The sequence below is a fragment of the Chlorella variabilis genome (assembly GCF_000147415.1).
Source record: "Chlorella variabilis unplaced genomic scaffold CHLNCscaffold_12, whole genome shotgun sequence".
Taxonomy (NCBI): domain Eukaryota; kingdom Viridiplantae; phylum Chlorophyta; class Trebouxiophyceae; order Chlorellales; family Chlorellaceae; genus Chlorella; species Chlorella variabilis.
The window spans coordinates 657,515-679,146 of NW_005435076.1; the positions used below are offsets into that span (position 1 = coordinate 657,515).

At 64.1% G+C, this 21,632-nt stretch overlaps 7 protein-coding genes across 7 annotated transcripts; 3 read left to right on the forward strand and 4 right to left on the reverse strand.

Annotated features, from left to right (window-relative positions):
• Positions 1 to 2,761: 2,761 nt before the first annotated feature.
• CHLNCDRAFT_23831 (hypothetical protein) lies at positions 2,762 to 3,699 on the forward strand (the record flags this gene model as incomplete). Its single annotated transcript, XM_005846859.1, has 4 exons — positions 2,762 to 2,824; positions 2,950 to 3,080; positions 3,253 to 3,355; positions 3,532 to 3,699. 4 exons carry the CDS (start codon positions 2,762 to 2,764, stop codon positions 3,697 to 3,699), a joined length of 465 nt encoding a protein of 154 aa, XP_005846921.1.
• A 695-nt stretch (positions 3,700 to 4,394) lies between these two features.
• CHLNCDRAFT_24122 (hypothetical protein) lies at positions 4,395 to 5,701 on the reverse strand (the record flags this gene model as incomplete). The annotated part of the gene is made up of 5 exons (XM_005847046.1): positions 4,395 to 4,493; positions 4,613 to 4,783; positions 4,954 to 5,024; positions 5,135 to 5,297; positions 5,489 to 5,701. 5 exons carry the CDS (start codon positions 5,699 to 5,701, stop codon positions 4,395 to 4,397), a joined length of 717 nt encoding a protein of 238 aa, XP_005847108.1.
• A 1,329-nt stretch (positions 5,702 to 7,030) lies between these two features.
• On the forward strand, positions 7,031 to 8,074 carry CHLNCDRAFT_31479 (hypothetical protein). Its single transcript, XM_005846860.1, has 3 exons — positions 7,031 to 7,291; positions 7,434 to 7,521; positions 7,675 to 8,074. Exons 1-3 carry the CDS (start codon positions 7,052 to 7,054, stop codon positions 7,911 to 7,913), a joined length of 567 nt encoding a protein of 188 aa, XP_005846922.1. The 5' UTR covers positions 7,031 to 7,051; the 3' UTR covers positions 7,914 to 8,074.
• A 142-nt stretch (positions 8,075 to 8,216) lies between these two features.
• On the reverse strand, positions 8,217 to 10,244 carry CHLNCDRAFT_134826 (hypothetical protein; the record flags this gene model as incomplete). Its single annotated transcript, XM_005847047.1, has 5 exons — positions 8,217 to 8,677; positions 8,805 to 8,891; positions 9,082 to 9,319; positions 9,457 to 9,774; positions 9,909 to 10,244. 5 exons carry the CDS (start codon positions 10,242 to 10,244, stop codon positions 8,217 to 8,219), a joined length of 1,440 nt encoding a protein of 479 aa, XP_005847109.1.
• Positions 10,245 to 12,660: 2,416 nt separating this feature from the next.
• Positions 12,661 to 14,071, reverse strand: CHLNCDRAFT_134827 (hypothetical protein; the record flags this gene model as incomplete). Its single annotated transcript, XM_005847048.1, has 6 exons — positions 12,661 to 12,690; positions 12,792 to 12,845; positions 12,974 to 13,085; positions 13,266 to 13,309; positions 13,890 to 13,967; positions 14,051 to 14,071. The coding sequence occupies 6 exons, from the start codon at positions 14,069 to 14,071 to the stop codon at positions 12,661 to 12,663; spliced, it is 339 nt and encodes a 112-aa protein (XP_005847110.1).
• Positions 14,072 to 14,413: 342 nt separating this feature from the next.
• On the forward strand, positions 14,414 to 15,736 carry CHLNCDRAFT_134828 (hypothetical protein; the record flags this gene model as incomplete). The annotated part of the gene is made up of 5 exons (XM_005846861.1): positions 14,414 to 14,613; positions 14,720 to 14,814; positions 14,964 to 15,133; positions 15,304 to 15,427; positions 15,600 to 15,736. 5 exons carry the CDS (start codon positions 14,414 to 14,416, stop codon positions 15,734 to 15,736), a joined length of 726 nt encoding a protein of 241 aa, XP_005846923.1.
• An 857-nt stretch (positions 15,737 to 16,593) lies between these two features.
• On the reverse strand, positions 16,594 to 18,272 carry CHLNCDRAFT_24359 (hypothetical protein; the record flags this gene model as incomplete). Its single annotated transcript, XM_005847049.1, has 3 exons — positions 16,594 to 17,307; positions 17,646 to 17,683; positions 18,104 to 18,272. 3 exons carry the CDS (start codon positions 18,270 to 18,272, stop codon positions 16,594 to 16,596), a joined length of 921 nt encoding a protein of 306 aa, XP_005847111.1.
• Between the last annotated feature and the right edge of the window lie 3,360 nt (positions 18,273 to 21,632).

Sequence of the window (21,632 nt, forward strand, 5' to 3'; positions counted from 1 at the left end):
CAGGCACATCATGGCACCAGCTGGCTGCTTTGGCTGGCACCATCTGAGCAACCCCAACTCTGCTGCTGGGATGCCCGCAGCTCAACCCACCCACCCACCCAGCAGCCCACCTTGTGCAGCTCTGCCACCTGCAGCGTGCCCAGCGCCAGGCTCTGCCCATCCACCCTCAGCTCCGCGGAGAAGGTCTGCTGCTGTCCCTGCTCGCTGGGCAGGCGCACCACCTCCTGGTCGTGCGCGTTGCCGTCGCTGCCAATCTTGGTGAAGGCGCACCCGTCGGTGGCTGCGCAGCACAGGGGGCAGCCTGACGGATGACGTGCGTGGCGCTAGTGCAGCATGGAACTGTGCATGCAACACTCTGCACGCTCAGCAGCAGCAGCAGCGGAAAGCCAACAGGCACGGCCAGAGCGCCTGGCTTGTGATGCGCATGTGCTGCCTCCCCCACCTGGCCGGGTGCCGGCGTAGGTGACGATGGTGAAGTCCCTGCCCGTCAGCCCGTTTGTCAGCATTTCGCAGCCCACCACCCGCATCACAGTCACCTCCAGCGCCGGCCCGCCCAGCAGGCGGCCAGCGCCGGCCGACGCGCCGCTGCCAGCGCTGACGCGCGCCAGCGGCTCCACGCCCTGCCGCAGAGACATCTGCTGCACCTCCCGCTCCACCCGCTTCTGCTCCTGCACCTGCCGCCGCTCCATCTCCCTCTCATACTCCTCCAGCTCGCGCTGCTGCTGCTTGGCAAACAGCTGCTGCTGCGCCATCACGTCGCTGTGGCTGGGGCCAGGCGCCTCCAGCCCCACCTCCGCCGCCAGCACGACATCCTCGCGGTCGTCCCTGCAGGGCAGGCAGCCAGCAGGGGGCAGGCAGTTGGGTCAGCAAGCGGTGGAGAGGGAGGGGCTGATGTGCTGGCAACACAACAACGCTTCCCTGTTCCTCGTGGCAAGGATACGCCTGGGCCCGGCCCAGCCCCCAGCTTGGCGCCGCCGCCGCCAACCCACCAGATGCACTGCATGCCGTCCTGTGTGTAGAGGGAAGGGTCGGCGGCGTGCTGCGTGAGGAAGAGCTGCTCCAGGCCCAGCGCCTTCTTCAGCGTGCCGCAGCCGGCGGTGAGGAAGGTGGTGGCGGTGGCGTTGCCGCCCGTCAGCATCTCCTCCAGGCACAGCTGCCAGCAGCCCTCGTAGGCCAGGTACTTGAGGTAGGCCTGGCGCTTGCCCAGCTTGAAGGCAGCGCCCGGCTTCTTGTTGTCCAGCCCACGCTTGCCGCCGTGAGACAGCTGGCCGCCGCCGCCGCCGCTGCCGCGCGGCACGCGCTGGCGGCTGCCGCTGCCGGGCGTGGTGTGCACGGCGGGGATGTGCCAGGGCGCCTGCTGGTGCGAGGGCTGGTGCATGCGCGGCGCCCCGCCCAGGCCCTCCTCCTCCTGGCGCACATCTCCCATGTTGGGCACGCCATCCTTGTCCAGCTGCGCCTGCATCTGGTAGGTCACGGGGTCGGAGGGAGCCGCCCCCGCGCCAAACCCGCCCAGCCCCCCGCTCAGGCCGCCGCCGTCCCCAAACAGCCGCGCCGGCGGTGTGCCGCTGCGCCCGCCGCCCAAGCCGCCACCAAGTCCGGCGCCCAAGCCGGTGCCCAGGCCCCCCGCCGCGGAAGCAGGAGTCAGCCCCTCCTGCGCCGCTGCCGGTTGCTGAGGCAGCCAGCTGGTCGGCAGCTGTGGGCGGCGCCCCAGCGGCGAGGCCGCCCGCTGGAACTGCTGCTGCAGCAGCTCGGCGCCGGCATCGGCGGGCACCTGCAGCTGGCCGAGGCGCCCCAGGCTGCCCAGCCCCTGCTGCGACAGGCGGCCCGCGCGCAGGCCGGCTGGCTGCCTGGCCAGCGGCTGGTCCTCGGCATCCAGAAAGGGTGAGGAGCCCGCCAGCAGGGGCGACTTGGAAGGGGAGGAGGCGCGGCTGCTGGCGTCCTCCTCGTCCACCGCACCCTCAACCTGCAGAGGGGAACCCGGGTTGTGGTGGGTACAGCAACAGCACAGGAACAGCCGGGGCTACAAGACGCACTGTTGGCTGTGGCCGTTGTCGGTGGCTGCGGCACCCCTCACCTGCACCTGGAACCCGCCTGCCCCCTGCTGCTGTAGTTGTTGTAGCTGCTGTTGCTGCTGCTGCTGCCACGAGTCGGCCTGCATCAGGCATGGGGGGAGAGGGGGTGCAGTGGCCGGTTGAAGACTCGAGCGGCGGGGTGGCGGCCCGCCCTGGCGCCAGTGCTCCCCTCTCATCGGCTCACCCATGCCGGCTTGCGTCCCCGCCTGGCCAGGCCCTGATGCTGCGGGGCTTGCTGCGGGGAGGCCTTCTCGGCCTGTGGCTGCCCACGCCTCGCGCTGCCCCACATCGCTGTCCAGCTGTGGGCTGCTACTGGCACTGGCGGAGGCTCATCGTCCTCAGCGATTCAACCGGCTTTCAAACGGGGAGTGGGGAGTGGAGGCGCGGCTGTCGCACCAACAGCCTGCAACAGCCTGGTTCGAAAGCGGCCTGCCTTGCACCTGTCTCGAGCCAAGCAGAGTGCAGGCTGCGACTCTAGAAACCAGCAGGCCCGTGGGCAAAAATCCACGGCGGCTGCAGCATCCGACCTGGCAATGCAGCATTGTTGCAGAAGAGCACAGCCCCAGTGACTCGAGCGTTTGCTCCCTCTGGCTCTGCTGCTCGCCAAGTTCCCGCTGCAACGCCCAACGGGCCCCCGATCAGAAGTCTCATTCGCCCTGCCACTGCCAAGCAGCCAGCAGAGGGCAGCGATGGTCGAACTGGATGGCAAGACGCTGTATGAGGCGCTGGGCGTGACCAAGGACGCCAGCCAGGTGCTCCACCATCCCCGCCCCCGTCGCCGCCAACGACGCTGCCCGCTTGGAGCGGGCACTGCTGGGCAGCATGGAAGTCTCAGTCCACGACACCAGCCCTCACCTAGGGCTGCGCATGCACGCAGGCCGAGATCCGCAAGGCTTACATGAAATTAGCGCTGCAGCTGCACCCCGACAAGAACCCGGGTGACGAGGGGGCCAAGGCCAAGTTCCAAACGCTCCAAAAGGTGTATGCCATCCTGTCAGACGAGGACAAGTGAGTGGGATATGTCAGCGGCTGCGGCAGCAGGGACCATTGCAGTTTTCTGAGTGAAAGGAGAGCGGAGCACAGGGATGCAAGTGGCCAGAATTGCGCACGTGGCGGCTTGATGCATTGCGGCATTCACCCCAGCGCCCCGGCGACTTGCCCATCAACCTGCTTGGCGCAGGCGCAAGGTGTACGACCAGACGGGGTCCATCGAGGACTCGGAGGAGCTGGCGGGGGAGAAGTTCAACGAGCTGTACCAGTACTATCGGGCCATGTATGCCAAGGTGGGGGCGCCCTGGCCTGCGATGCGGCACTCAACCTGCACCTGCCCGTGCTCTATGCATGCACTGGCTGTGCCTGCGGGCAGCCTGCGGTGCTGCTCAGCTGCAGCAGGGGCCCATGCACGCAGTGGCCGCGTCGGCGGCCTGTCCCAACCAAGCAGCGCTTGCACACGGCGCAGGTGACAGAGGAGGACCTGGATGCGTTCCATGAGAGCTATCGGGGCGGCGAGGAGGAGCGGGGCGAGGTGCTCAAGTACTACCAGCAGTTCAGGGGCGACATGCGCAAGGTGAGGCTGGCACCCCCACACTTTGGGATTTCTTGGCAGCTGGCAGCTGCCTTTTCGTAGCCACCCAGCCAGCTCCACTGTCTGCTGTCCCTGCCACCGCCCACCTGCCCGTGTTTGCCCGGCGCAGGTGTTTGAGTGGGTGATGTGCAGCGAGGAGGCGGCGGATGCGCACCGCTTCATGGACCTGGTGGATGCGGCCATTGCAGCCAACGAGGCGCCCTCCTATGCCAAGTACAAGGCCTGGGCCAAGAAGGTGGCGGCCCGGCCGCGCCCCACAGCTGGGGCAGCGGGCAAGGCCAAGGGCAAAGGCGGCAAGGCCAAGCGGCAGCAGCAGGACGCCGAGGCGGCGCTGGTGGCGCAGATCCGAGGGCGGCAGGAGCGCGCGCTGGCGCTGCCGGCGGGTGGCATGCTGAGCCGGCTGCTGGCGGAGGTGGAGAACAGCATGCCGTCGGAGGAGGAGTTCCAGGCAGCCCAGAAGCGGTTGCAGCAGAAACAGGGCGGCAGCAAACAGAAAGCAGCAGCAAGCGGCGGCGGCAAGCGCACCAAGAAGACGTGAGCGGCGAGCCACGATGCTGCTCACTAGGCAATGCAGGACACGCAGGCACATTAGGCAACAAGCATTCTACATTTCAGTTAAGGACCACTAGGAAGATGATGAAGGTGTAAACTCCTCCTTTTGTTTTGGTCACAGCGCAGTGGAATAAGGGTAGAACGAAATGGAGGCAGACTGCTAGATTAGCATTGTGGTCCTGCCGTCACTTGTGGTCCGCCTCCCACCGCTGCACGTGGCTGGCAATGCTCTTGGCCATCTCTTCCGCCGTGAAGTTCTTGCCGTAGAAGGACACAAACTTGCCCTGTAAGGGAGGCAGGCATCGGCCTTTGTGTGCACCCCAACACGTGTGCAGCCATCCTACGATGTGTAGCTGTGTGCCCGCCCGCCTCCCTCGGCTCACTCCACCCCACCCACCCACACCTCTGGGTTGATGAGGTACGTGATGATGGAGTGGTCCACCAGGTAGTCGTCCTCACTGTCCTGCGTCTTGCTGAAGTACACGCGGTACGCCTTGGCCGCCTCCCCCACCCGCTCGTATGGACCCGTCAGCCCAATCATGCGTGGGTGGAACTCCTTGACATAGTCGCGCACCTGGCAGGGGCAGGCAGGCAAAGAGCAGGAGCAGAGAAGACGGGATGGGGACGACAAGGCTCTGTGCAGCGAGGGAGCGTGAGAGAGCAGCGACGGCAGCCGGGGCAGCAGCTGAAGCAGCAGCAGGCGCTTGCCAAACACCAGCGGGCCCTCCCGTCTGTGTGGCACACCTGCTCCACGCCGTCACGCTGTGGGTCCACCGACAGAAACACGGGCACCACCTGCACGCCGCTCAGCTTCTCTGCACAGAGTGCATAGGCCAGTGATAAGCCGGAATGTTCAAACAAGGCTCAGCTCACTTATGTGCATTGCTGGCTCTGTTCGCCTGCCATGCACTCGCGCCCCACCCACCCGTCAGGTCTGTGGCCGCCGCAATCTTCTCCAGCTCCTCGGGGCAGATGTCTGGGCACCAGGTGAAGCCAAAGTAGAGCAGCGCAAAGCGGCCCAGCAAGTCTTTGTCCGTGAACCGCTTGCCAGTGTGGTCTATCAAGTCAAAGGGGCCGCCTATTGCTGCCTGCGCTGGGCACCAGGAGCAGGCAGCCAGGCCGGAACAGCACACCTGTTGTGACAACCAGCAAGCCTGCATCCAGAACAAGCACTCACCCACAAGCAGCCCACACCTCCGATGCCCCCCCACCCATCAAGCAAGCAGCTGCCAGCAGCCTGATCGCTACTTCAGGCAACGGCCCAGGGCCTGCCTCTCACCTGGCCCACCACCACCGACGACTTGCCCTCCCGCGTTATCTCCTCCAGCTTCTTCTCCTTCTCATGGTTGTACCACCAAAGCAGCCCCGCACCCGTGCCCACCGTCATGCCGAGGCTCAAGTAAGACACAGGCTGCAGGGTGGTACAGGCAGGACCACAGCAGGTTAGGCTATGCAGGGCAGCGAGACAAGCCGATCGGCGACGCACAGACATACATTCTGGCAGCCAGCACTCACTCCTCGTGTTTGTGAGGCTGTTGACATTGCTCGCCGCGTGCTGCCCGCATGCTGCCAGGGTTGCACCCCACGGGCCGCTGCTGCCTGCATGACACAAAGGCGCCCGGGGAAGCAGAGCGGCATCGCATGATGGTGGATGATGAAGAAGTCATCTATCCTCCCCATTGCAGAGCAGGATCAAATGGTGCATTGGCACCTCCCTGCTCCTGGCACAAACTCACACCTGTTCCGCCGCTGGCGGCATGCCATCGGCAGCCACCGCCCGCCATAGCCGCTGGGCTATTCTCCCTGCGGAGCGACGCATGCCTTTCTGCTACACTCTACTGTGAGGCGAGGAGTGCGCCGCTCTGGGTTTTGCGCACACACACTGCCGCGAATCGCTTTGGGTGTTCAGGTCTAGGGGTGGCGCCGTGGGCCAGCTGGCCAGCGAGGTCAAAGTGAGATTGCGCAGTCTGAACGATGCTGGGCATAACAGGACCCGCCTGACCATTTCTGACGAGTTTTCTTCGCCTTTCTTAAAGCGCAGGCCCGAGACTGTAGCATTGCCCAATTCCCCAATTGAGGTCCCTGGTTCTCCCTGCATTCAATCACGCTTCGATCAGGAGTCTCAGGCGGCCGTCTGCCTCGCATTTGCGTTCGGGAGTCCCATCACCCAGACGCTTCCAGGCCCCAGCAGGCACTAGAAGGCAGCAGTGTCACGCATAGGAGCCGGGATGGAGGGGGCTGCCGAGCAGGGAGCGACCGGACCAGCCGGCGAGCAGCAGGCAGCAGCAGCAAGCGCAGCGAGGGACGCCGCTGGGGCAGCTCCAGTGGGCTTTGCCAAGCGCAAGAACCGCGGCAACATCCGCAAACGGGCTGCGGACGAGGAGGAGGGGGCCAGTGGCGGCGGCGGCGATGACGGTGGGGTGGTGCGCAAGGCCGCAAAGCAGAAGGAAGGGTCCATGGCCTTCACCACCAAGCGCACCGACCGCGCAGAGGTGTTTGCCTTTGAGAGCAGCAACACGGTGCAACAGCGGCAGGATGACGCCACACGCACCAACGAGCAGGAGACGGCACACGACCGCGACGCCAGGTGGGTGGCGGGGTGGCACCTGCTGAACGCCCAAACCAGCAGCACCTCGCCAGGAGCAGCAATGTGCATTGACCCTGTTTTGCAGCGTGTGCTGTGCTCTGCCTGCTGGCACCTGCCCACGCCGGTGCCGCTCTGTGCTCACTCCCTGCACACCCATACCGTTCCCCACCCCGCAGGGCGCTGCGCGAGCAGGTGCTGGCGCAGGCGGACGGCGCTGTGGCGGTGTCTGGCGGCGACGACGGCCTGTACCGCGGCATGAACAGCTACAAAGACTTCCGGGCCGGCTTCCGCCGCGAGCACACGGTGGGGGCGGAGAAGGGCAGCGGCTCGCACGGCCCGCTGCGCGCCTCCACCAACGTGCGCATGACGGTGCGCTTTGACTACCAGCCAGACATCTGCAAGGACTACAAGGAGACGGGGTACTGCGGATACGGAGACGCCTGCAAGTTCATGCACGACAGAGGGGACTACAAGGCCGGGTGGGAGATTGACCGGGTAGGCAGGGGGCGGCTGCAGCTGGGGCGCATGTGAAGGGGTTGGTCGCTTGCGCTTGCGCTTGCCCAGTCATTGCTGTTTGCAACAGACATCTGGGCGGGCGCTCATGCCGCTCGCATGTCTCGCCACCCCGCGCCCGCAGGACTGGGATACACAGCAGAAGGAGAAGCGGGAGCGCTTGCTGGCAGGGTGGAAGCCAGAGGATGAGGAAGAGGAGGCAAAGGACTCAGGTGGGGCTGGGGTGCGGGTCCTGCCCCAGCTGGCATGCGCAGCTAGCCGATTGTGTGGTCGGTCCTGATGCTGCTGCTGACGTCTCTGCGAAGCGCCCATGACTCGGGCCCACCCGCCTCCTGCGTGCCTGTGTGCCCGCCCGGTGCCTGCAGAGGAGGACGACGAGCTGCCCTTTGCCTGCCTCATCTGCCGGCGGCCGTGGGCCGAGGCGCAGGACCCCGTGGTCACCCGCTGCAAGCACTACTTCTGCGAGCAGTGCGCCCTGCAGCACAACGCCAAGACGCCAAAGTGCTTTGCCTGCGAGCAGCCCACGGGGGGCATCTTCAACGTCGCGCACGAAATTGTGAGGCGGGAGAAGGCGCGGCAGCGCAAGGAGGCAGGCGACGACTGACGTGCGCCCAGACCCCCGCCAGTTGTACTCCTGCTCTCCTGACTTGTCGCTCTCCGCCCTCCTGCTCTGCTCATCTGCTCCTCTTCGTCATGAACTGCCCTGACTGCACCATATCTGTTACCATTCCGCTCCCCTAAATTCTCGGCAATCACACAATGTTGCGTAGTTGATGCCTCTCGCCAAAAAAACTGACAACGCTGCAAGTAGTGCAAAATTCAAGGAGGCCACAGCAGGGAGCGGCGTGGGCTGCCGTACGTAATCAAAATCTTCTTAAGGATTAAACGCTACTGGCAGTGTCTGCCGTCACGCCTCATCGGCATAAATGGTCTCCTGTGAGACTCCCAGGAAGCCCAGGAAGCCGCCGCTGCCGTTCTTCTTCGCGCCCGCCTCCGCCTTGACAGCCTCCTTCTTTGGTGCCGCACGCGGGGCAGGCTTTTCGGGCTCTGCTGCCACGGGCTTGCGGCCACGGATGATGCGCCGAGTGGCGGGCGCCTCCTCGACCTCTGTCTGCTGCTTGGCGCGGCTGCCCACGGTGCCAAAAGCAAAAGCCTTCTTGGGCGCCGGCGCCTCCTCCTCCTCCACGGCTGCCGCCTTCTGCTGCTTGCTCATGCGCACGGTGCCAAAGGAGAATGCAGGCTTGCGGGCCGGCTTGGCAGGCGCCTCCTCCTCCTCCGCAGCCACGGGCTCGCGCACCACCTTGCGGGTCCCGCCGCCGCCAAACATGGCGAATGCAGGCTTGCGAGCTGGCTTGGCAGGGGCCTCCTCTGCAAGTGGAAGCAGCAGACGGCACACAGCAAATGTGACGCACAGCTCCCGAACTGTAGCGGCGACGCCCTCTTTGCACCTCAATTTCGATGCAGCAAGCAGGCCACAGGCAGCTGCAGCACCCACCCTCCTCCTCCTCAACCACCGGCGCCGCCTTCCTCTTGCTGCCGCCAATGGTGAAGAAGGCTGGCTTGGCGGGCGCGGGTGCCTCCTCTGCAAGGAGGCAACCACACGACACACAAGTCGGCCCCACATTCCAGCTATGCTGGCTCAATGCAGGGCCCGCCTACTGCCAGCAGTCCTCGTGCAGCGCAGTGCCAGCCGCAACTGGCAGTGGAAGCAGAACCAGGCACAGCAGCAGTAGAAGCCGGAGCAGGCATCAAAGCAGTGCGGCACCACCCACCCTCCTCCTCCTCCACGGGCGCCGGCTTCTTCCTGCTGCCGCCAATGGTGAAGAAGGCGGGCATGGCGGCGGGGGCTGCCGCCTCCTCCTCCTCCTCCTCCTCCACCTGCTGGCCGGCGGCCAGCGCTTCTGCCACCTGGCTGGCCAGGTCGACGGAGGGTGCAGCAGGCGAGGCCCCCACCTCGATGATAGCGTTGCCACGGGCCTGGGCCATGGCCGCCGCCACCACGGCGGCCACCTGCGTGCGCGCAAGCATGCCAGCAAGCGCGGCTGAGACCAGGGAACAGTGACGTTCCAGGCTGGGTGGAGGTGGCGCTCCTGCTGCACACCAATGACTGCATACGCCGCCCCAACCGCTCCTGGCAGCTCCCGCACCTGGGAGCGCGAGGCGGACAGGCCGGCGGGCAGCCCACCCACGCCCTCCACCACCACATTCGCCTCCTCGCCATACCGGTCCGTCACACGGTCAGAGGGCGCGGCGCGGATTAGCAGGTACGGCACGCCGCTGCTGGCCACCCGCTGCTCCAGCGGGGACAGGCGGCTGCCGCCGCCGCCGCGCCCGCCGCCAAACATGGCGGTGCCGCCGCCCCCCAGCGGCGTCACCACCACCAGCTGGCCGATGCGGCCGCCGTTCTCCAGCAGAGCATCCAGCACCGCGTCGTAGATGCGCATGTCGGGGCGGCGGCTGCCGGCCTGCCGTGCAGGAAGGGGCGCGCAGAAGCGTGTGGGAAGCGTGGCCGGGCTCGCTCCAGAGCCGACGCACGTGCCGACCCGCAGCAGCAGGCGCGCTCCCCTGCCCCAGCATGTCATCCATCCGGCACGCTCACCTGGTCGCCCGCCACCAGCACCACGCGTGCGCCGCGCTTGAGCACGGTGCCCACAGAGTCGGCATCCAGCGGGTTGAACTCGGCCAGCTTGAGCCCGCCGGCCTCGCCCGCGCTCAGGATCTCCAGCTTCTTGGCAAACTGCACCACCTCCCGCGTCTCGTCGATGTCAGTGTCCACGCCCGCGGTGACCTTGAAGCCGGCGCGCAGCAGGCTGACCACCACGCGCGCCGCGGTCTGGCCAGAGCTGCCGACGACCAGCGCCTCGCCGCTGGCGGCCGCAACCCGCATCGCCCCCTGTCGCCTGGTGGGCCTGGCGGCCAGCCGGCGCTGCGGCATCGTGCTGCGGGTGGATCCCTGCTTGGAGATCGCGGGGCTTCGAGACGGGGCGGTGGCCACCCCCTGCCTGGCCTGCCGGACAGGGGCCAGGGCGGCCGGCCTGAACGTGGCAGCAGTGGGGATGAGGGCCTGCATGATGCAGAAGGGCAATGGGGCCGCGCAACTCCGAAAATCTAACAAATGCCCACGATAGGCTGGGCGCAGCACGCAGCAGGAGCGCACCCCCGCCGAAGCGCGCCGATCCTAGGCCCTATGACAGCGTCCATTGCGATGCGGGTGAAGGCCTTGCTGCGCCGGGGGCTGCTCCACTTGCAGAGCCGCAACCAGCAACACCAAGCGAGCGCACAGCAGTCTAAAACCCTCAAAGAGATTGATGGTGAGCTGTGTCAGGGGCGTCTGACCGAGGACAGTCGGGGCTTAACCTGCGGACACCGCCGCCGCCGCTGCTGCCGCCTGGCACTCACCGCGGGCCTGGCGCTGCTGTGTCGTGGCGCAGAGGAGAAGTTCGGCGGCTGGAAGAGCGCCCAGATGCTCTTCTCCAACCAGCCACAGCGCCAGTCGCTCATTGGCCGGTGCGCTGGCTGTGCCCACTTGACCGCCTTTGCCTGGCTTGGTTGAGCAGCAACCATGCGTATTGCATCGCTGCCTGCTGCCTGCGAATGTGCCCATGGATGCCCTCTCTGTGTATCGCTGGTTGCAGGTGGGACTGGCATGTAGTGCAGTTTCTGCTGGCCTTGATCCCTCCAGGCAGTGAGTGCCCTGCCATTCCCATTCTGCTGCCTCATCATTGTGTCTAAAGGTGCATTTGACAGCCAATTCAACTAGCTTGGTCTGGTGCCCTGGTGCAGTGCTGCTGTTACTTGTGCAGTGGGCGCAGCATGACATGGCAATAACGCAGCAGAAGCGTGAGATGCAGGTTAGTTGTTGGCAACAGGAAAGGCGTTGCACAAGCGAGGCAGTTAACCAGCTGGCCATGGAATCAGTGCATGCGTTGTGGAGCGAGAAGGGAACGTGACACTGCCAGCCTCAACCTTTTTCTGAACTCTGGAAGCTGTGTTTTGGCGGGGCCACTCTGTAGGCCCTGAAAAAGGAGAGCGAGAAGCTTGCAGCAGTTTCTAGGCACCAGCAGGGGGCGCCCGGCATGCCAGCTGCAGCAGCGGTTGTTGCGCTCAACAGTGGTGCAGACGCCCCAGCAGCAGGCAGCAAAGACATACAGCAGCGCCTCAGCCAGCTGGAGGCACTCGTGCTGGAGTTGCAGAAGCAGCAAGTGGCAAGGGCAGCGCAGGGGCCGGCGGCATCAGCACTGCACGACTCCCCCACAGCAGGCGTGCATGGGCGAGGGCAGCAGGCCCCCAGCACTGGCTCGGGTGATGTGCAGCACCAGCAGCAGGGGACAGGAGGGCAGCACGAGCAGCAGGGGACAGGGCAGCCGGCGGTAGAGCACCTTAAGTCAGCATGGCACTGGGTGAGCAGCAGAGTGCTCCCAAGACAGCCAACAGGCTCCGCAGATGTGGATGTGGATGCGGCAGATGGAACCATCTCCAGCGGCAGCAGCAAAGACAGCCGCAGCAGCAGCATGGGCGCAGCAACTGCTCCCCCGGGCAGCAGACCAGTGCCAGCCGAGCAATCTGCAGCACGGCAAGCTGCTGGTGCTGCAATGCCAGCGATAGCAGAGCAGGGCACAGCAACAGCAACTGCGGCAGCAGCAAGCGCAACGCCACCTGGCAATGCCGCCAACAAGTTGCTGCATGCACTGGGGCACCCGATGCGGTGGCTGCGGCGGAAATCGAATGAGTCCGCGCCACCGACCGCTGGCACATGACTAGTCCTTGACCAGGCATCAGTTAATGCACGCCTGTGCCTGTATTTTGACTTGCCAATGCAATGCCATGCAGTGCAACTGCCTGTGCCTATTAGTAGAACATGCATGTTACATAGTGCACGGCGGATTAGGTAGCAGAGGAGCCATGGCGGGCGTTGGTAGGGAATGGGCATGATTGGCCTGAGGGGATAGTTTGCAGCATGGACAACAAAACAACAACACCAAATTGGTGATGTAGCTGGCTAGGGCCCATGCAATGGGGGGAGAGTGGAGGGGAGGGGATCCGGGGGTGGGGGGTCGGAGTCCAAAAAGCGCAAAAAGGTTTCAGGGGAATTCCCATTGTTGGGGAAGAAGCTGGCCTAAGGGGTCTGCTGGCGGGCATGGCTGGGGGGGGGGGGGGACGCGATCAAGGCTACAGGCTGCATGCTGGGAAAAAACGATACAGGTGGCAGCAAGGGGAGTTATGGTACACTGAATCAAGATAGTGGAAAGAAGAGGATGGGGGAGCCCTGGCAGTGTACAATGGAAGCGGGAGTGGGCACAAGTTCATTCATGGGCAGTGCACTACAGAAGCAACGGCCACGCCATCACGAGTCACCATGACCCCTCCTTTTGCACCTTGGCCTGCATTGAGGCGGATGGTCAGGCGGGATCAGACATCTCAGGCTTTTGATGTCATGCCAGCCAGGCCAGCCAGCCCACGGGCCGGGGGCAGCTGGTTTCACCTTCTCTAGGATGTACTTGCCCTCCTTGTACTTCTGGCTCTCCTCGTATGCCACCTGCGCTCCGCCAGGGACAGCCAGCCACCGCTGCTCAGGACTTCATGCCGGCAATGCTGGGCCTGCAATGCACCCCGGTCAAAACACAGTCCCGCACAATCCCTGCCCCCTCACGCATAGTAACACACCTCGTACTTCCAGCCCAGCACGCTGTTGCAGGTGATGCAGTAGCAGTCGCACACGGTGTGCAGCCCCGTGATGAGCATGCGGTCCTCGCGTGGTCCCAGCGTGACATTCACGCTGCAGGTGGGGTGGCAGGCAGCGGCCAGGGCAGGGAGGCATATTGGAGGCTGGTAGCGCATGCTGGACGGCAGCCGGGCTGCTGGCAAAGCGGTGTAAGATTCAGAACCGGTCATGCTGAGCCTAATCTCGGGTGCCAGCCCGGGAGCGTGCGTGTTGAGAAGGGGCTGCCACACTCACACGTCACTGAACAGGTACGCTCGCCCATGCCGTCCTTGGAAGGCCTGCATCAGCGGTGGGTGGGCGAATTCCCTCGAACACCGCACCACGTGCACCAGCGGCGGCGCCGGCTAGGCCTGATTGTGACCATACGGGTTAGTATGCTACGTTAGCATACTAATCAGTTACTATGGCATAGAAGAATTTTGAGGGTGGTTACTACGCTTTGGGAGAGGGTTCATACGGCACAGTAACCGCGGGGGGGGACGGTATAGTAACGGCGGCGTGGGGACAGCGCACACGCCAATCGGGGTCACTCTAAGCCTGGAGGGACTAGAAAAAATCCGCATACATGCTCCAGAGCTCCCAGGGTGCAATTGTCAATGGGAAACGCATCTAGCACCATAAACTGGAACATGCTGCCTGCATTTCATGCCGCCAGCGCCGCTCTAACGCGCCGCTCTAACGCATACATATGGCATAGTACGGGTTAGCGGGGTTCTGGGTGGGTTGCTGTTTTGTCTAACGGTGAAATAAGCAAGTATGCTAACCATGGTTATTTAACCCATACTACGGCATAGAGAAAATGAGGGGGCAGGGTTACACCCAGGCCTAGCGCCGGCGCTTCACTGTGCCCCCCCTCACCTTGCTAATCAGCTGGCCGTGGTCGGTGCAGTGCGTCTTGCACTGGCTGCACGTGTATATTTTATCGCCGGAGAGGTACTGCGGAGAGCCAGGAAGGTCTGGTGAGCGGGTCTAGCCCATGGTGTCGAGCTGCTCCAAGCGCGCTCTCGCCATCCCCTCACCTGCTTGAAGAGCACCCCCATGGCGAGGGAGGGTCCTGGGGCGCAACGAGGCGGAGGCTGAGCGCCGAGCTTGCAGGCGCTGGGGGATAGCTCTGGCGGTCTGAAACGTCGCCAGCAGGAGGACTGTGCCGCGGCTGCCGCGGGTGCAGGTGTGTGGTTTGGGTCACGATCTGGGGCTCTCGCCCTGTTCTTTGAAGGAACGCCAACTCAGCACAAATGCTCCGGCATTGCCAAGAGCAAACCAATGCTCCCGATTATTCTTTGGCCTTGCAAAGCGCCTCGGCCAGAGCCACGATCAACATCGGGAGGCGGGGGCCTGGTGCTTGAGTGTGGGAGCCTTTGGGCGCAGCCTTTGCTGCGTCCATGCAATTGGCTGACTTCCTTGGCTATGCCGAGTGCCCCCCGGACCTGCGGCAGCAGCTGTGGGCGCTGCCGCCCTTCCCGCCCGCCACCCGCCACTGCCTGCTGAGCGGGCCCGAGCGCAGCGGCAAGACCTCCCTGCTCTTCCACACAGCGCTCGTGGCTGCGCGGCAGGGCAAGGAGGTGCTGCTGCTGTGCCGCAGGTGCGGGGGCAGCTACCACAGCAGCTGGCCCTTGGGCGGGAGCAGCCTCGTAGCGCCTGCCCGCCACGTGGCGCCTGCCCACCTCCTTGCTCCTGCTGCTCCGCAGGCAGAAGCTGGAGCAGATGCCGCCGCTGCTGCCGGGCGGCGTCGCCATCTCGGACGCTGCCTGGCAGCGAGTGAACATCAAGTACCTGTCCAGCGGTGGGCGGGGCTGCCCATTCATGGTTCCCCTTGTCCTCGAGCGACAGCGCGGGTCCAGCCCGATCTTGCTGCCCGTGCCCTCACCACCGCTGCCACTCCCCGTCGCCACACATCTTGCTGTTTCCCCCCACCACCCTGCCTGGCCACAGGGACAGATCTGCTGCGCTATGTGTCGCTCATCCATGCACTGCCCGCGGGGCCTCCCGACCTGCTGCTGGTGGACGACCTCCATGCTCTGGCCGACCTGCCCGCCGGAGACCGCTCACGCCCGCGCGACATGGCCCTCTGCCGCATCCTGGCCTCCCTGCACGAAGCAGCGGTGAGGCGTCCCCGGCTGCCACAGCGGCTCCCTGGCCTCTTGTCTTTATTTGCTGCTTGTACGCAGGGGGGTGGTTGAGGTGGTGTGTGTGTGCGGGGGGGGAGGGGCATACCTCGTTGCCTTGGAGGCTGCCTGTTGCATCGGTACTGCTGCCACAGCCCCCTCTGCAGAACGTCGCCTCCCAGCTGAAGGGCAGCCCCTGCCAGCTGATTGTCACAGAGTCCAGCCACGTGGAGGGTCCTCGCCTGCTGTACATCTTGCAGCGCTGGCTGCCGCTGGTGCTGCACATTCGACGTGAGCGCCCAGCAGGTTCTCCCGCCATGACAGAATCGCCTGATCCTGGCAGCCTGCATGCGCTGCTTGCTGGACAGATGCAATGATGCACTTGTGAAATGGGTGGGGGACTTGGACACCTTGGTTTGGGATTCCACCTTAGAATGCCCGCTTTCCCTCTGCCCTGCTGCAGCGGCTGGCGCTGCGCATGCACTGGCCCTGCTCAACCCACAGCCGCACATTCCGTGCACGTGCCTGGCACAGCTGCGGTTCTCTGTCAAGCACAGTGCACTCACGCTGGAGGGGATGCAGCTGGGTGTGTGCTGGTGATCAGCTGTGTTCTTGCTTGTGTTCTTTGCTTTCTGCTGGAGGCTGTGGACTTGCCCTGCTCAGAGTTGTGTTGCCCTTTTTGGGCCCGCTGTACTGTTTCTGCCAGCTCTCTTCTGCATTTCTTTCATACTGCTGTTAAACGTTCTCTTGCCAGCAGCGCCGGGGATCTCTAATGTGTAACATTACATACAGCCTGTGGAGCAGGACAGACATGCCAAATGGGGCATTGCGTTGCACCCAACCCCACCAGAATGCCTGTTGGTACACGCTGCGCATGGCGACAAAATCATGCGACAGTAGTGTAGTAGGCAACAGCAGAGATATAGGGATCCACATATCAAACATAAATTAAGGTTGGTTTTCAAACAAGAATGGCGTGGTTAGGAGGTGACGGCGATGGCAGCAGCTATTGTTGCTGATGAAGCTGTGTGCGTGATTGATATGGGGCAGGCGGCCGGTGCGTTGTTTATGTTAGTGCAGCATTAACCACACTGCACATGCCTGGGGCCAGTTATGAGGTGACAGATCATGAGGAAGTGCAAAGGAGAAAGCCATTGTGTCAAAGAGGTCACCTTGACACTGCATGCACTGCGCAGTGGTTGGCAGCAAGGCGCCAGCGCCATTACTGGCCAGGCAGAGTCTTGCTGGTGGACCAGCACAGCTTCTGGCCGGTCTTGCGGGCTGTCCACTGGCCGGTGCTGCACTTGGTGCATTTGCTCTTGCCTGGAGCATCGGTGTAGGACTGCATCAGGAGAAAAGACCCGGGCCAGCGAGCGACTCTCAACATCCATCAAGCGAGCACCAATGCGCACAGGTGCAATCCAAAACATTGGAGCAGTCTGAAAGCCTGCAGCAGCTCAGAATAGTGCCACACACTCACGTTGATGGGGCAAGCCTGGCAGTCGTTGGGGGTGATGGAGGAGAACTTGACGCCAAACTTGCCAGCCGGGCAGGCCGTGGGGGTGGCCATCTTGGTGGCCTGGCAGTAGCTGCCAGCAGGGCAGGGCTTGCAGGCGCGCTGCCCCTCCTTGTCCTGGTACGTGCCCTTGGCACACTCCTTGCAGAAGGGCTGCCGGCTGTCGGCATAGAACAAACTTGCCAGCCGGGCAGGCCGTGGGGGTGGCCATCTTGGTGGCCTGGCAGTAGCTGCCAGCAGGGCAGGGCTTGCAGGCGCGCTGCCCCTCCTTGTCCTGGTACGTGCCCTTGGCACACTCCTTGCAGAAGGGCTGCCGGCTGTCGGCATAGAAGCCAGGGCGGCACTTCTTGGGCTCCACCGACCCCGCAGGGCACTGGTTGCCCGGCGGGCAGGGCTTGCACGCACCCTGGCCCTCCTCGTCCTGGTAGGTGCCGCCCTCGCAGGGGATGAAGCCGTCGTTGCCTGTGCCTGGGGCGTAGTTGCCCTTGGGGGCGGGCAGGCAGGCCTCTAGCTCGGTGCTGCCGGTCATCTCGGTGTAGGTGCCCACAGGGCAGTCGTTGCACCCAACCTGGCCCTCCTCGTCCTGGTAGGTGCCGGGGCCGCAGACGTCGCAGGCGCTGTTGCCCTCATCAGCGACGCCGTAGCCCTTGGGGCACTTCTTGCAGGGGCCTGAGGAGCCCTGCTTGTCGGCGTACTCGCCAGGTGCACACGCCGTGCAGTTGAGGTCAGAAGTGGAGACGAGGGTGGTGCCGGGGATGCAGGCTATGCAGGTTGCTGCGCCCGTCGCCAGCTTGGTCTCGCGGCCCTTGGGGCAAAATGTGCAGGTGTTGGCGGCGTACATGGATGGGCGGAAGCGGCGGGCGCCGCACTTGGTACAGGAGTGACCGCCTGTGCCATCGGCCGCTGCACCTCCAGCAGAGTCGGTGAGCTGGCCAGCTGGGCAGGGCTTGCACGCCTTGGAGCCAGTGGCCGCGGCAAAGGTGGCCTTGGCACACGGTGTGCACAGCGGTGTGTTGGCCGCACCGCTGTATCTGCCGCGTGCGCACTCGGTGCAGGTGGAGGCGCCGGTGGTATTCACGCCCGTCTCCCAGCCAGCGGGGCAGGTACGGCACTTGTTGTCGGTGGCGCCAGCAGGCTTGAATGTACCAAGCTTGCACTTGGTGCAGTTGGTTGCGCCGGCGCCATTCAAGTTGGCCGTGATCTCGCCAGGGGGGCAGCTGGTGCAGGTGGGGTTGGCGGCTTGGTTGGAGTAGGAGCCCGCGGGGCAGGTGTTGCAGGTGTAGGAGCCGGTGCCGTTGGCAAAAGTGCCGGGGCCGCTGCATGGGGTACATTGGAGCTGAATGTCAGCAGGTGTGATGCTGGAATGCTGACCTGGCAGAGGTGCTCATGCAGCAAAGGAGAGCAGTAGCAGCAGCGGCCTCACCAGGGGCTGCAGGTCGTGGCGCCTTCACCGGCATTGGCGTAACCAGTGGCGCAAGGAGTGCAGGTTGCCTGGCCGGTCAGGTCTGTGAAGGTGCCGGGAGGGCACTTGGTGCACTGGGTGCCATCACCGCCGCCAGCCACACGGAAGGTGCCAACGGGGCACTGGCGGCAAGCTCCACCAGGCACAGGGTTGAACATGCCAGCAGGGCACAGCTGGCAGGTGGCCTTGCCAGAGGAAGGCTCAGTGCCGGGCGCGCACTCCTGGCACGTCTCGGCGCCTGCAGGTGGGCGTGAGTGTGTGCAGGGAAGGTGAGGTGAGGGCAAAGCCTTTATGCAGTAGCAGGCCTCCCCTCATCCACGCGGCGGTTGTATGGCATGGCTGCGGCCCCGACTCGCCTGCTTGGCTGGCTGTGCCGTTGGGGCAGGTGAAGCAGGCGGCGGCGCCCACCAGCTCAGTGTAGGAGCCAGCGGCGCAGGCCACAGAGGAGCCCGTGGGGCACTTGTTGCCGGTGGTGCACGGCACGCAGGCTGTGTACTTGAACACTGGTACCAGAGGGTCGGTGCTGTTCTGCAGGGGTGGGCAGGAGAGTGAGCAGTCCGGCAGCTGAGCTGCACCCTGCTGCACATGCAGCAGCTGAGATCTGCCGCAGATGAGTTGGTAGCCTGCCACCCACCTGCGAGTGGACCTCCAGCGTGGTTCCAACGGGGCAGGCTTTCTCGGGATCTTCGTGGGGGACAGTCATGGGAGTGATGCAGGCCAGGGTGCTGTCGGTGGGGTGTCTGAAAGTGAGGCCCATGTCGGTTCCAGCTGTCTTTGCCAGAATGCGGGGGCCGGTGATGTCACCAGGCATCGATTCAACCAAGTACGTGTTGCGGTAGGCACTGCAAGCGGGGCGTTAGCAACACATTCCAGCAGTTGAAGGGACATGCCCGTACCAGGTTTAAATTGCCACTGTGTGGAAGCACTGTCTGCCGCACCTCTGTACATGGTCGCCACCAGCACCAGCGCCAGCCGCACACACCCAAAGTCTGACTGCCCTGCACCCTTACCCATCCACAATGGTCATGTTGTCTGTCTGGGAGCAGCTGGGATCGCCCAGGACATAGACGCGCACCAGACAGGAGGCGTCCGTCTCAAACGCAACTGTTCGTCCAGCAGTGGCGGAGCAGTCGGTTTTGAACGGGTGTGCAAAGGGGCAGCTGGCCAGGCTGTCGGTCATGACAGCGGAGCGGTAGCCTGCATAGGAATATGTGAGGCTAGTGAGCAAAGATGAGCACTCTGAGAGATAGGTAAGCCAGCTATGTTATCATAATGAGGGGCATTGCAAGGAATTACATCAGCCAGTTGAAACACGGTCCCCACTCACCAGCACGCGCCTGCTCGGACGGCATGTTCCTGCAGCCATGCACAGAGGCGGCTTTATGTCTCTCTCGAGATCGGGGGCGGGGGAGGCGCTGGCAGCGCAGCAGCAGCAGCGCTGCTGGCATGCTGCCTGTTGGTTTCAATAAACCCCGAACGACAGAGTGAAGAGAGTTGCCACCCACACACACACCGCCCAACCCCCCTCCACACAGCTCCCACTCACCATGGCCAGAACCCATCATCCCTGCCCGCCACGACCTTGGGCTCGCCAAAGTAGCAGGCCAGACAGCCGGTGGAGCCAGGGAAGTAGGCAAAGGAGTACTCGGGGCAGGGGTTGCAACTGGCCATGCCAGCATCCGGGGCATAGGAGCGCGGGGAGCACTCGGTGACCGGGGCGTTGCCGCCAGGGCAGGTGGAGCCAGCCGGGCAGACCTTGCACTGCCCATTGGCCAGGAAGCGGCCGGGCTTGCAACCGTTGGCAGCAGGCACGCAGTCGCCGGTGCACGTTTCCGCGGGAGGCAGCTTGGAGGCGATGTAGGGGTACTGGAGGAATTTGCGGGCAAAGCCAGGGCCCTGCCAGGACAGGCGCATGCCGGTCACGCCGGGGCCCTGAAAGTAGTCAATCTGGATGGGCTGCCAGCCAGCTGCCAGGGTGACGGTCACGTTCTTTTCCAGCATCGAGTGCATGCCGCCATTGTCGAGGACGAGGTTGTTGTCGAGCAGTAAGCGGCTGCCGTCATCAGAGTCCAGCCAGAAGGTGTAGCTGCTGGCTGTGGGGATCAGGATGTAGCCGGCAAACTGCAATACGGGTGCAGGGCAAGAGTTGTAAGGGCTGTGCAATGGAGAGAGGCAGGCGCCACTCGCCAGGGAATGGTGTTGCGGCTTTTTAGAGTATGTGTTTTGCAGTGCTGATCCCACCTTTGCCCACACGTTGCTCGATAGGGCGCCACTAGAAGAACCAAAGCAGCGGGACACAGGATAGCAGTCCAGGTGGCGCTGAATCTTCTGCACTTTGAGCGCCGAGGGCGCCAGCGTGGAGTAGTCGATGAAATTGTTGGCGGTCTGTCCGGTCTGGTAGACAAACAGGTTGAGGCCGTCCACGTAGAGAGCGGGAGTGCTGCCAGCATTGGGGTTGGTGGTCTGCAGCGCGTCCCCTGTCACCACCTGCTTGGCCATGCCTCGCTCCGTGGAAGCCCACTTGAGCTGGCAGACGGCAAGTCCCCGCTGGTTATACCACTCAATGCGCACTGCATCATAGGGCAACCAGAGCGGGTACCTGGGGATGGAAACGGCACAGCGCATCGCCAACCAGCAGGACAGGTGTGGCGCGTTTCTGGCAGGCGGGCTGAGAGGGCTCACTTTCGTGGTAGCCCGCCGCCATCCAGACCACTGACAGCTCGCGCTCCACGTGCGGGCCGCCATCGTTGTCCACCAGCAGTTCGCCGTCCAGGAACAGCACGCTTCCATCATCGGAGTTGAGGAAGAGCTCATAGGTGCCGTTGGCTGGCACCACCAGGAAGCCATCCCAGGTGATGCCCACGTACTCGCCCCAGGTGCCGCTGACGCACTGTGCAATTTTGGTGTAGTCCCGGCACACAAAATCGACCGAGGGCACCACCCTGGTGTCCACAGGCCCATAGGGCTGCAGGCAAGAAGGTAGTAGGGCGGGTGATCATGCGCAGGCAGCCAGGGGCATGCGCAGGTCCACACAGAAGCTTGCTTGTGTGGGCTTAAAGTCTGGTAAAGCAAGAACTAGCTTGCAACATAGACTCCCCGCCGAAACGGGACGGGAACCGGGCGAAAGCAGAGAAAGCAATAAAACAGGGGTGGAGCAAGGCGACATGCAACGCAAGCAGCTGACAGGGCACGCATCGAAACGTGTGTATGACTGGCAAAGTGGCATGGCGCATTGGGGAGAAACGCAACGGTACGGGAGCATGGGCTGGCCAAACGGCAGTGCGGAACGCTAGGTCACTAGAAAAGCAGGGAAAGGCGCACTATGTATGCAATGAGGGCAGCCCCGGCTCGGGGCCGTTGAGAAAGCAGTGGGCGGGAGGGGGGAGGCCCCGGTGTGGGCGGGCCCCATCGAGGGGGGATGGGGCGCGCAAGCGGCCAGATGGGGCGGGGCGCGGGCGGCAGTGGAGTCCTGCGGCTGGGTGGGATATAGGGCAATGAGCGTTGAGCAGTGTGCGATG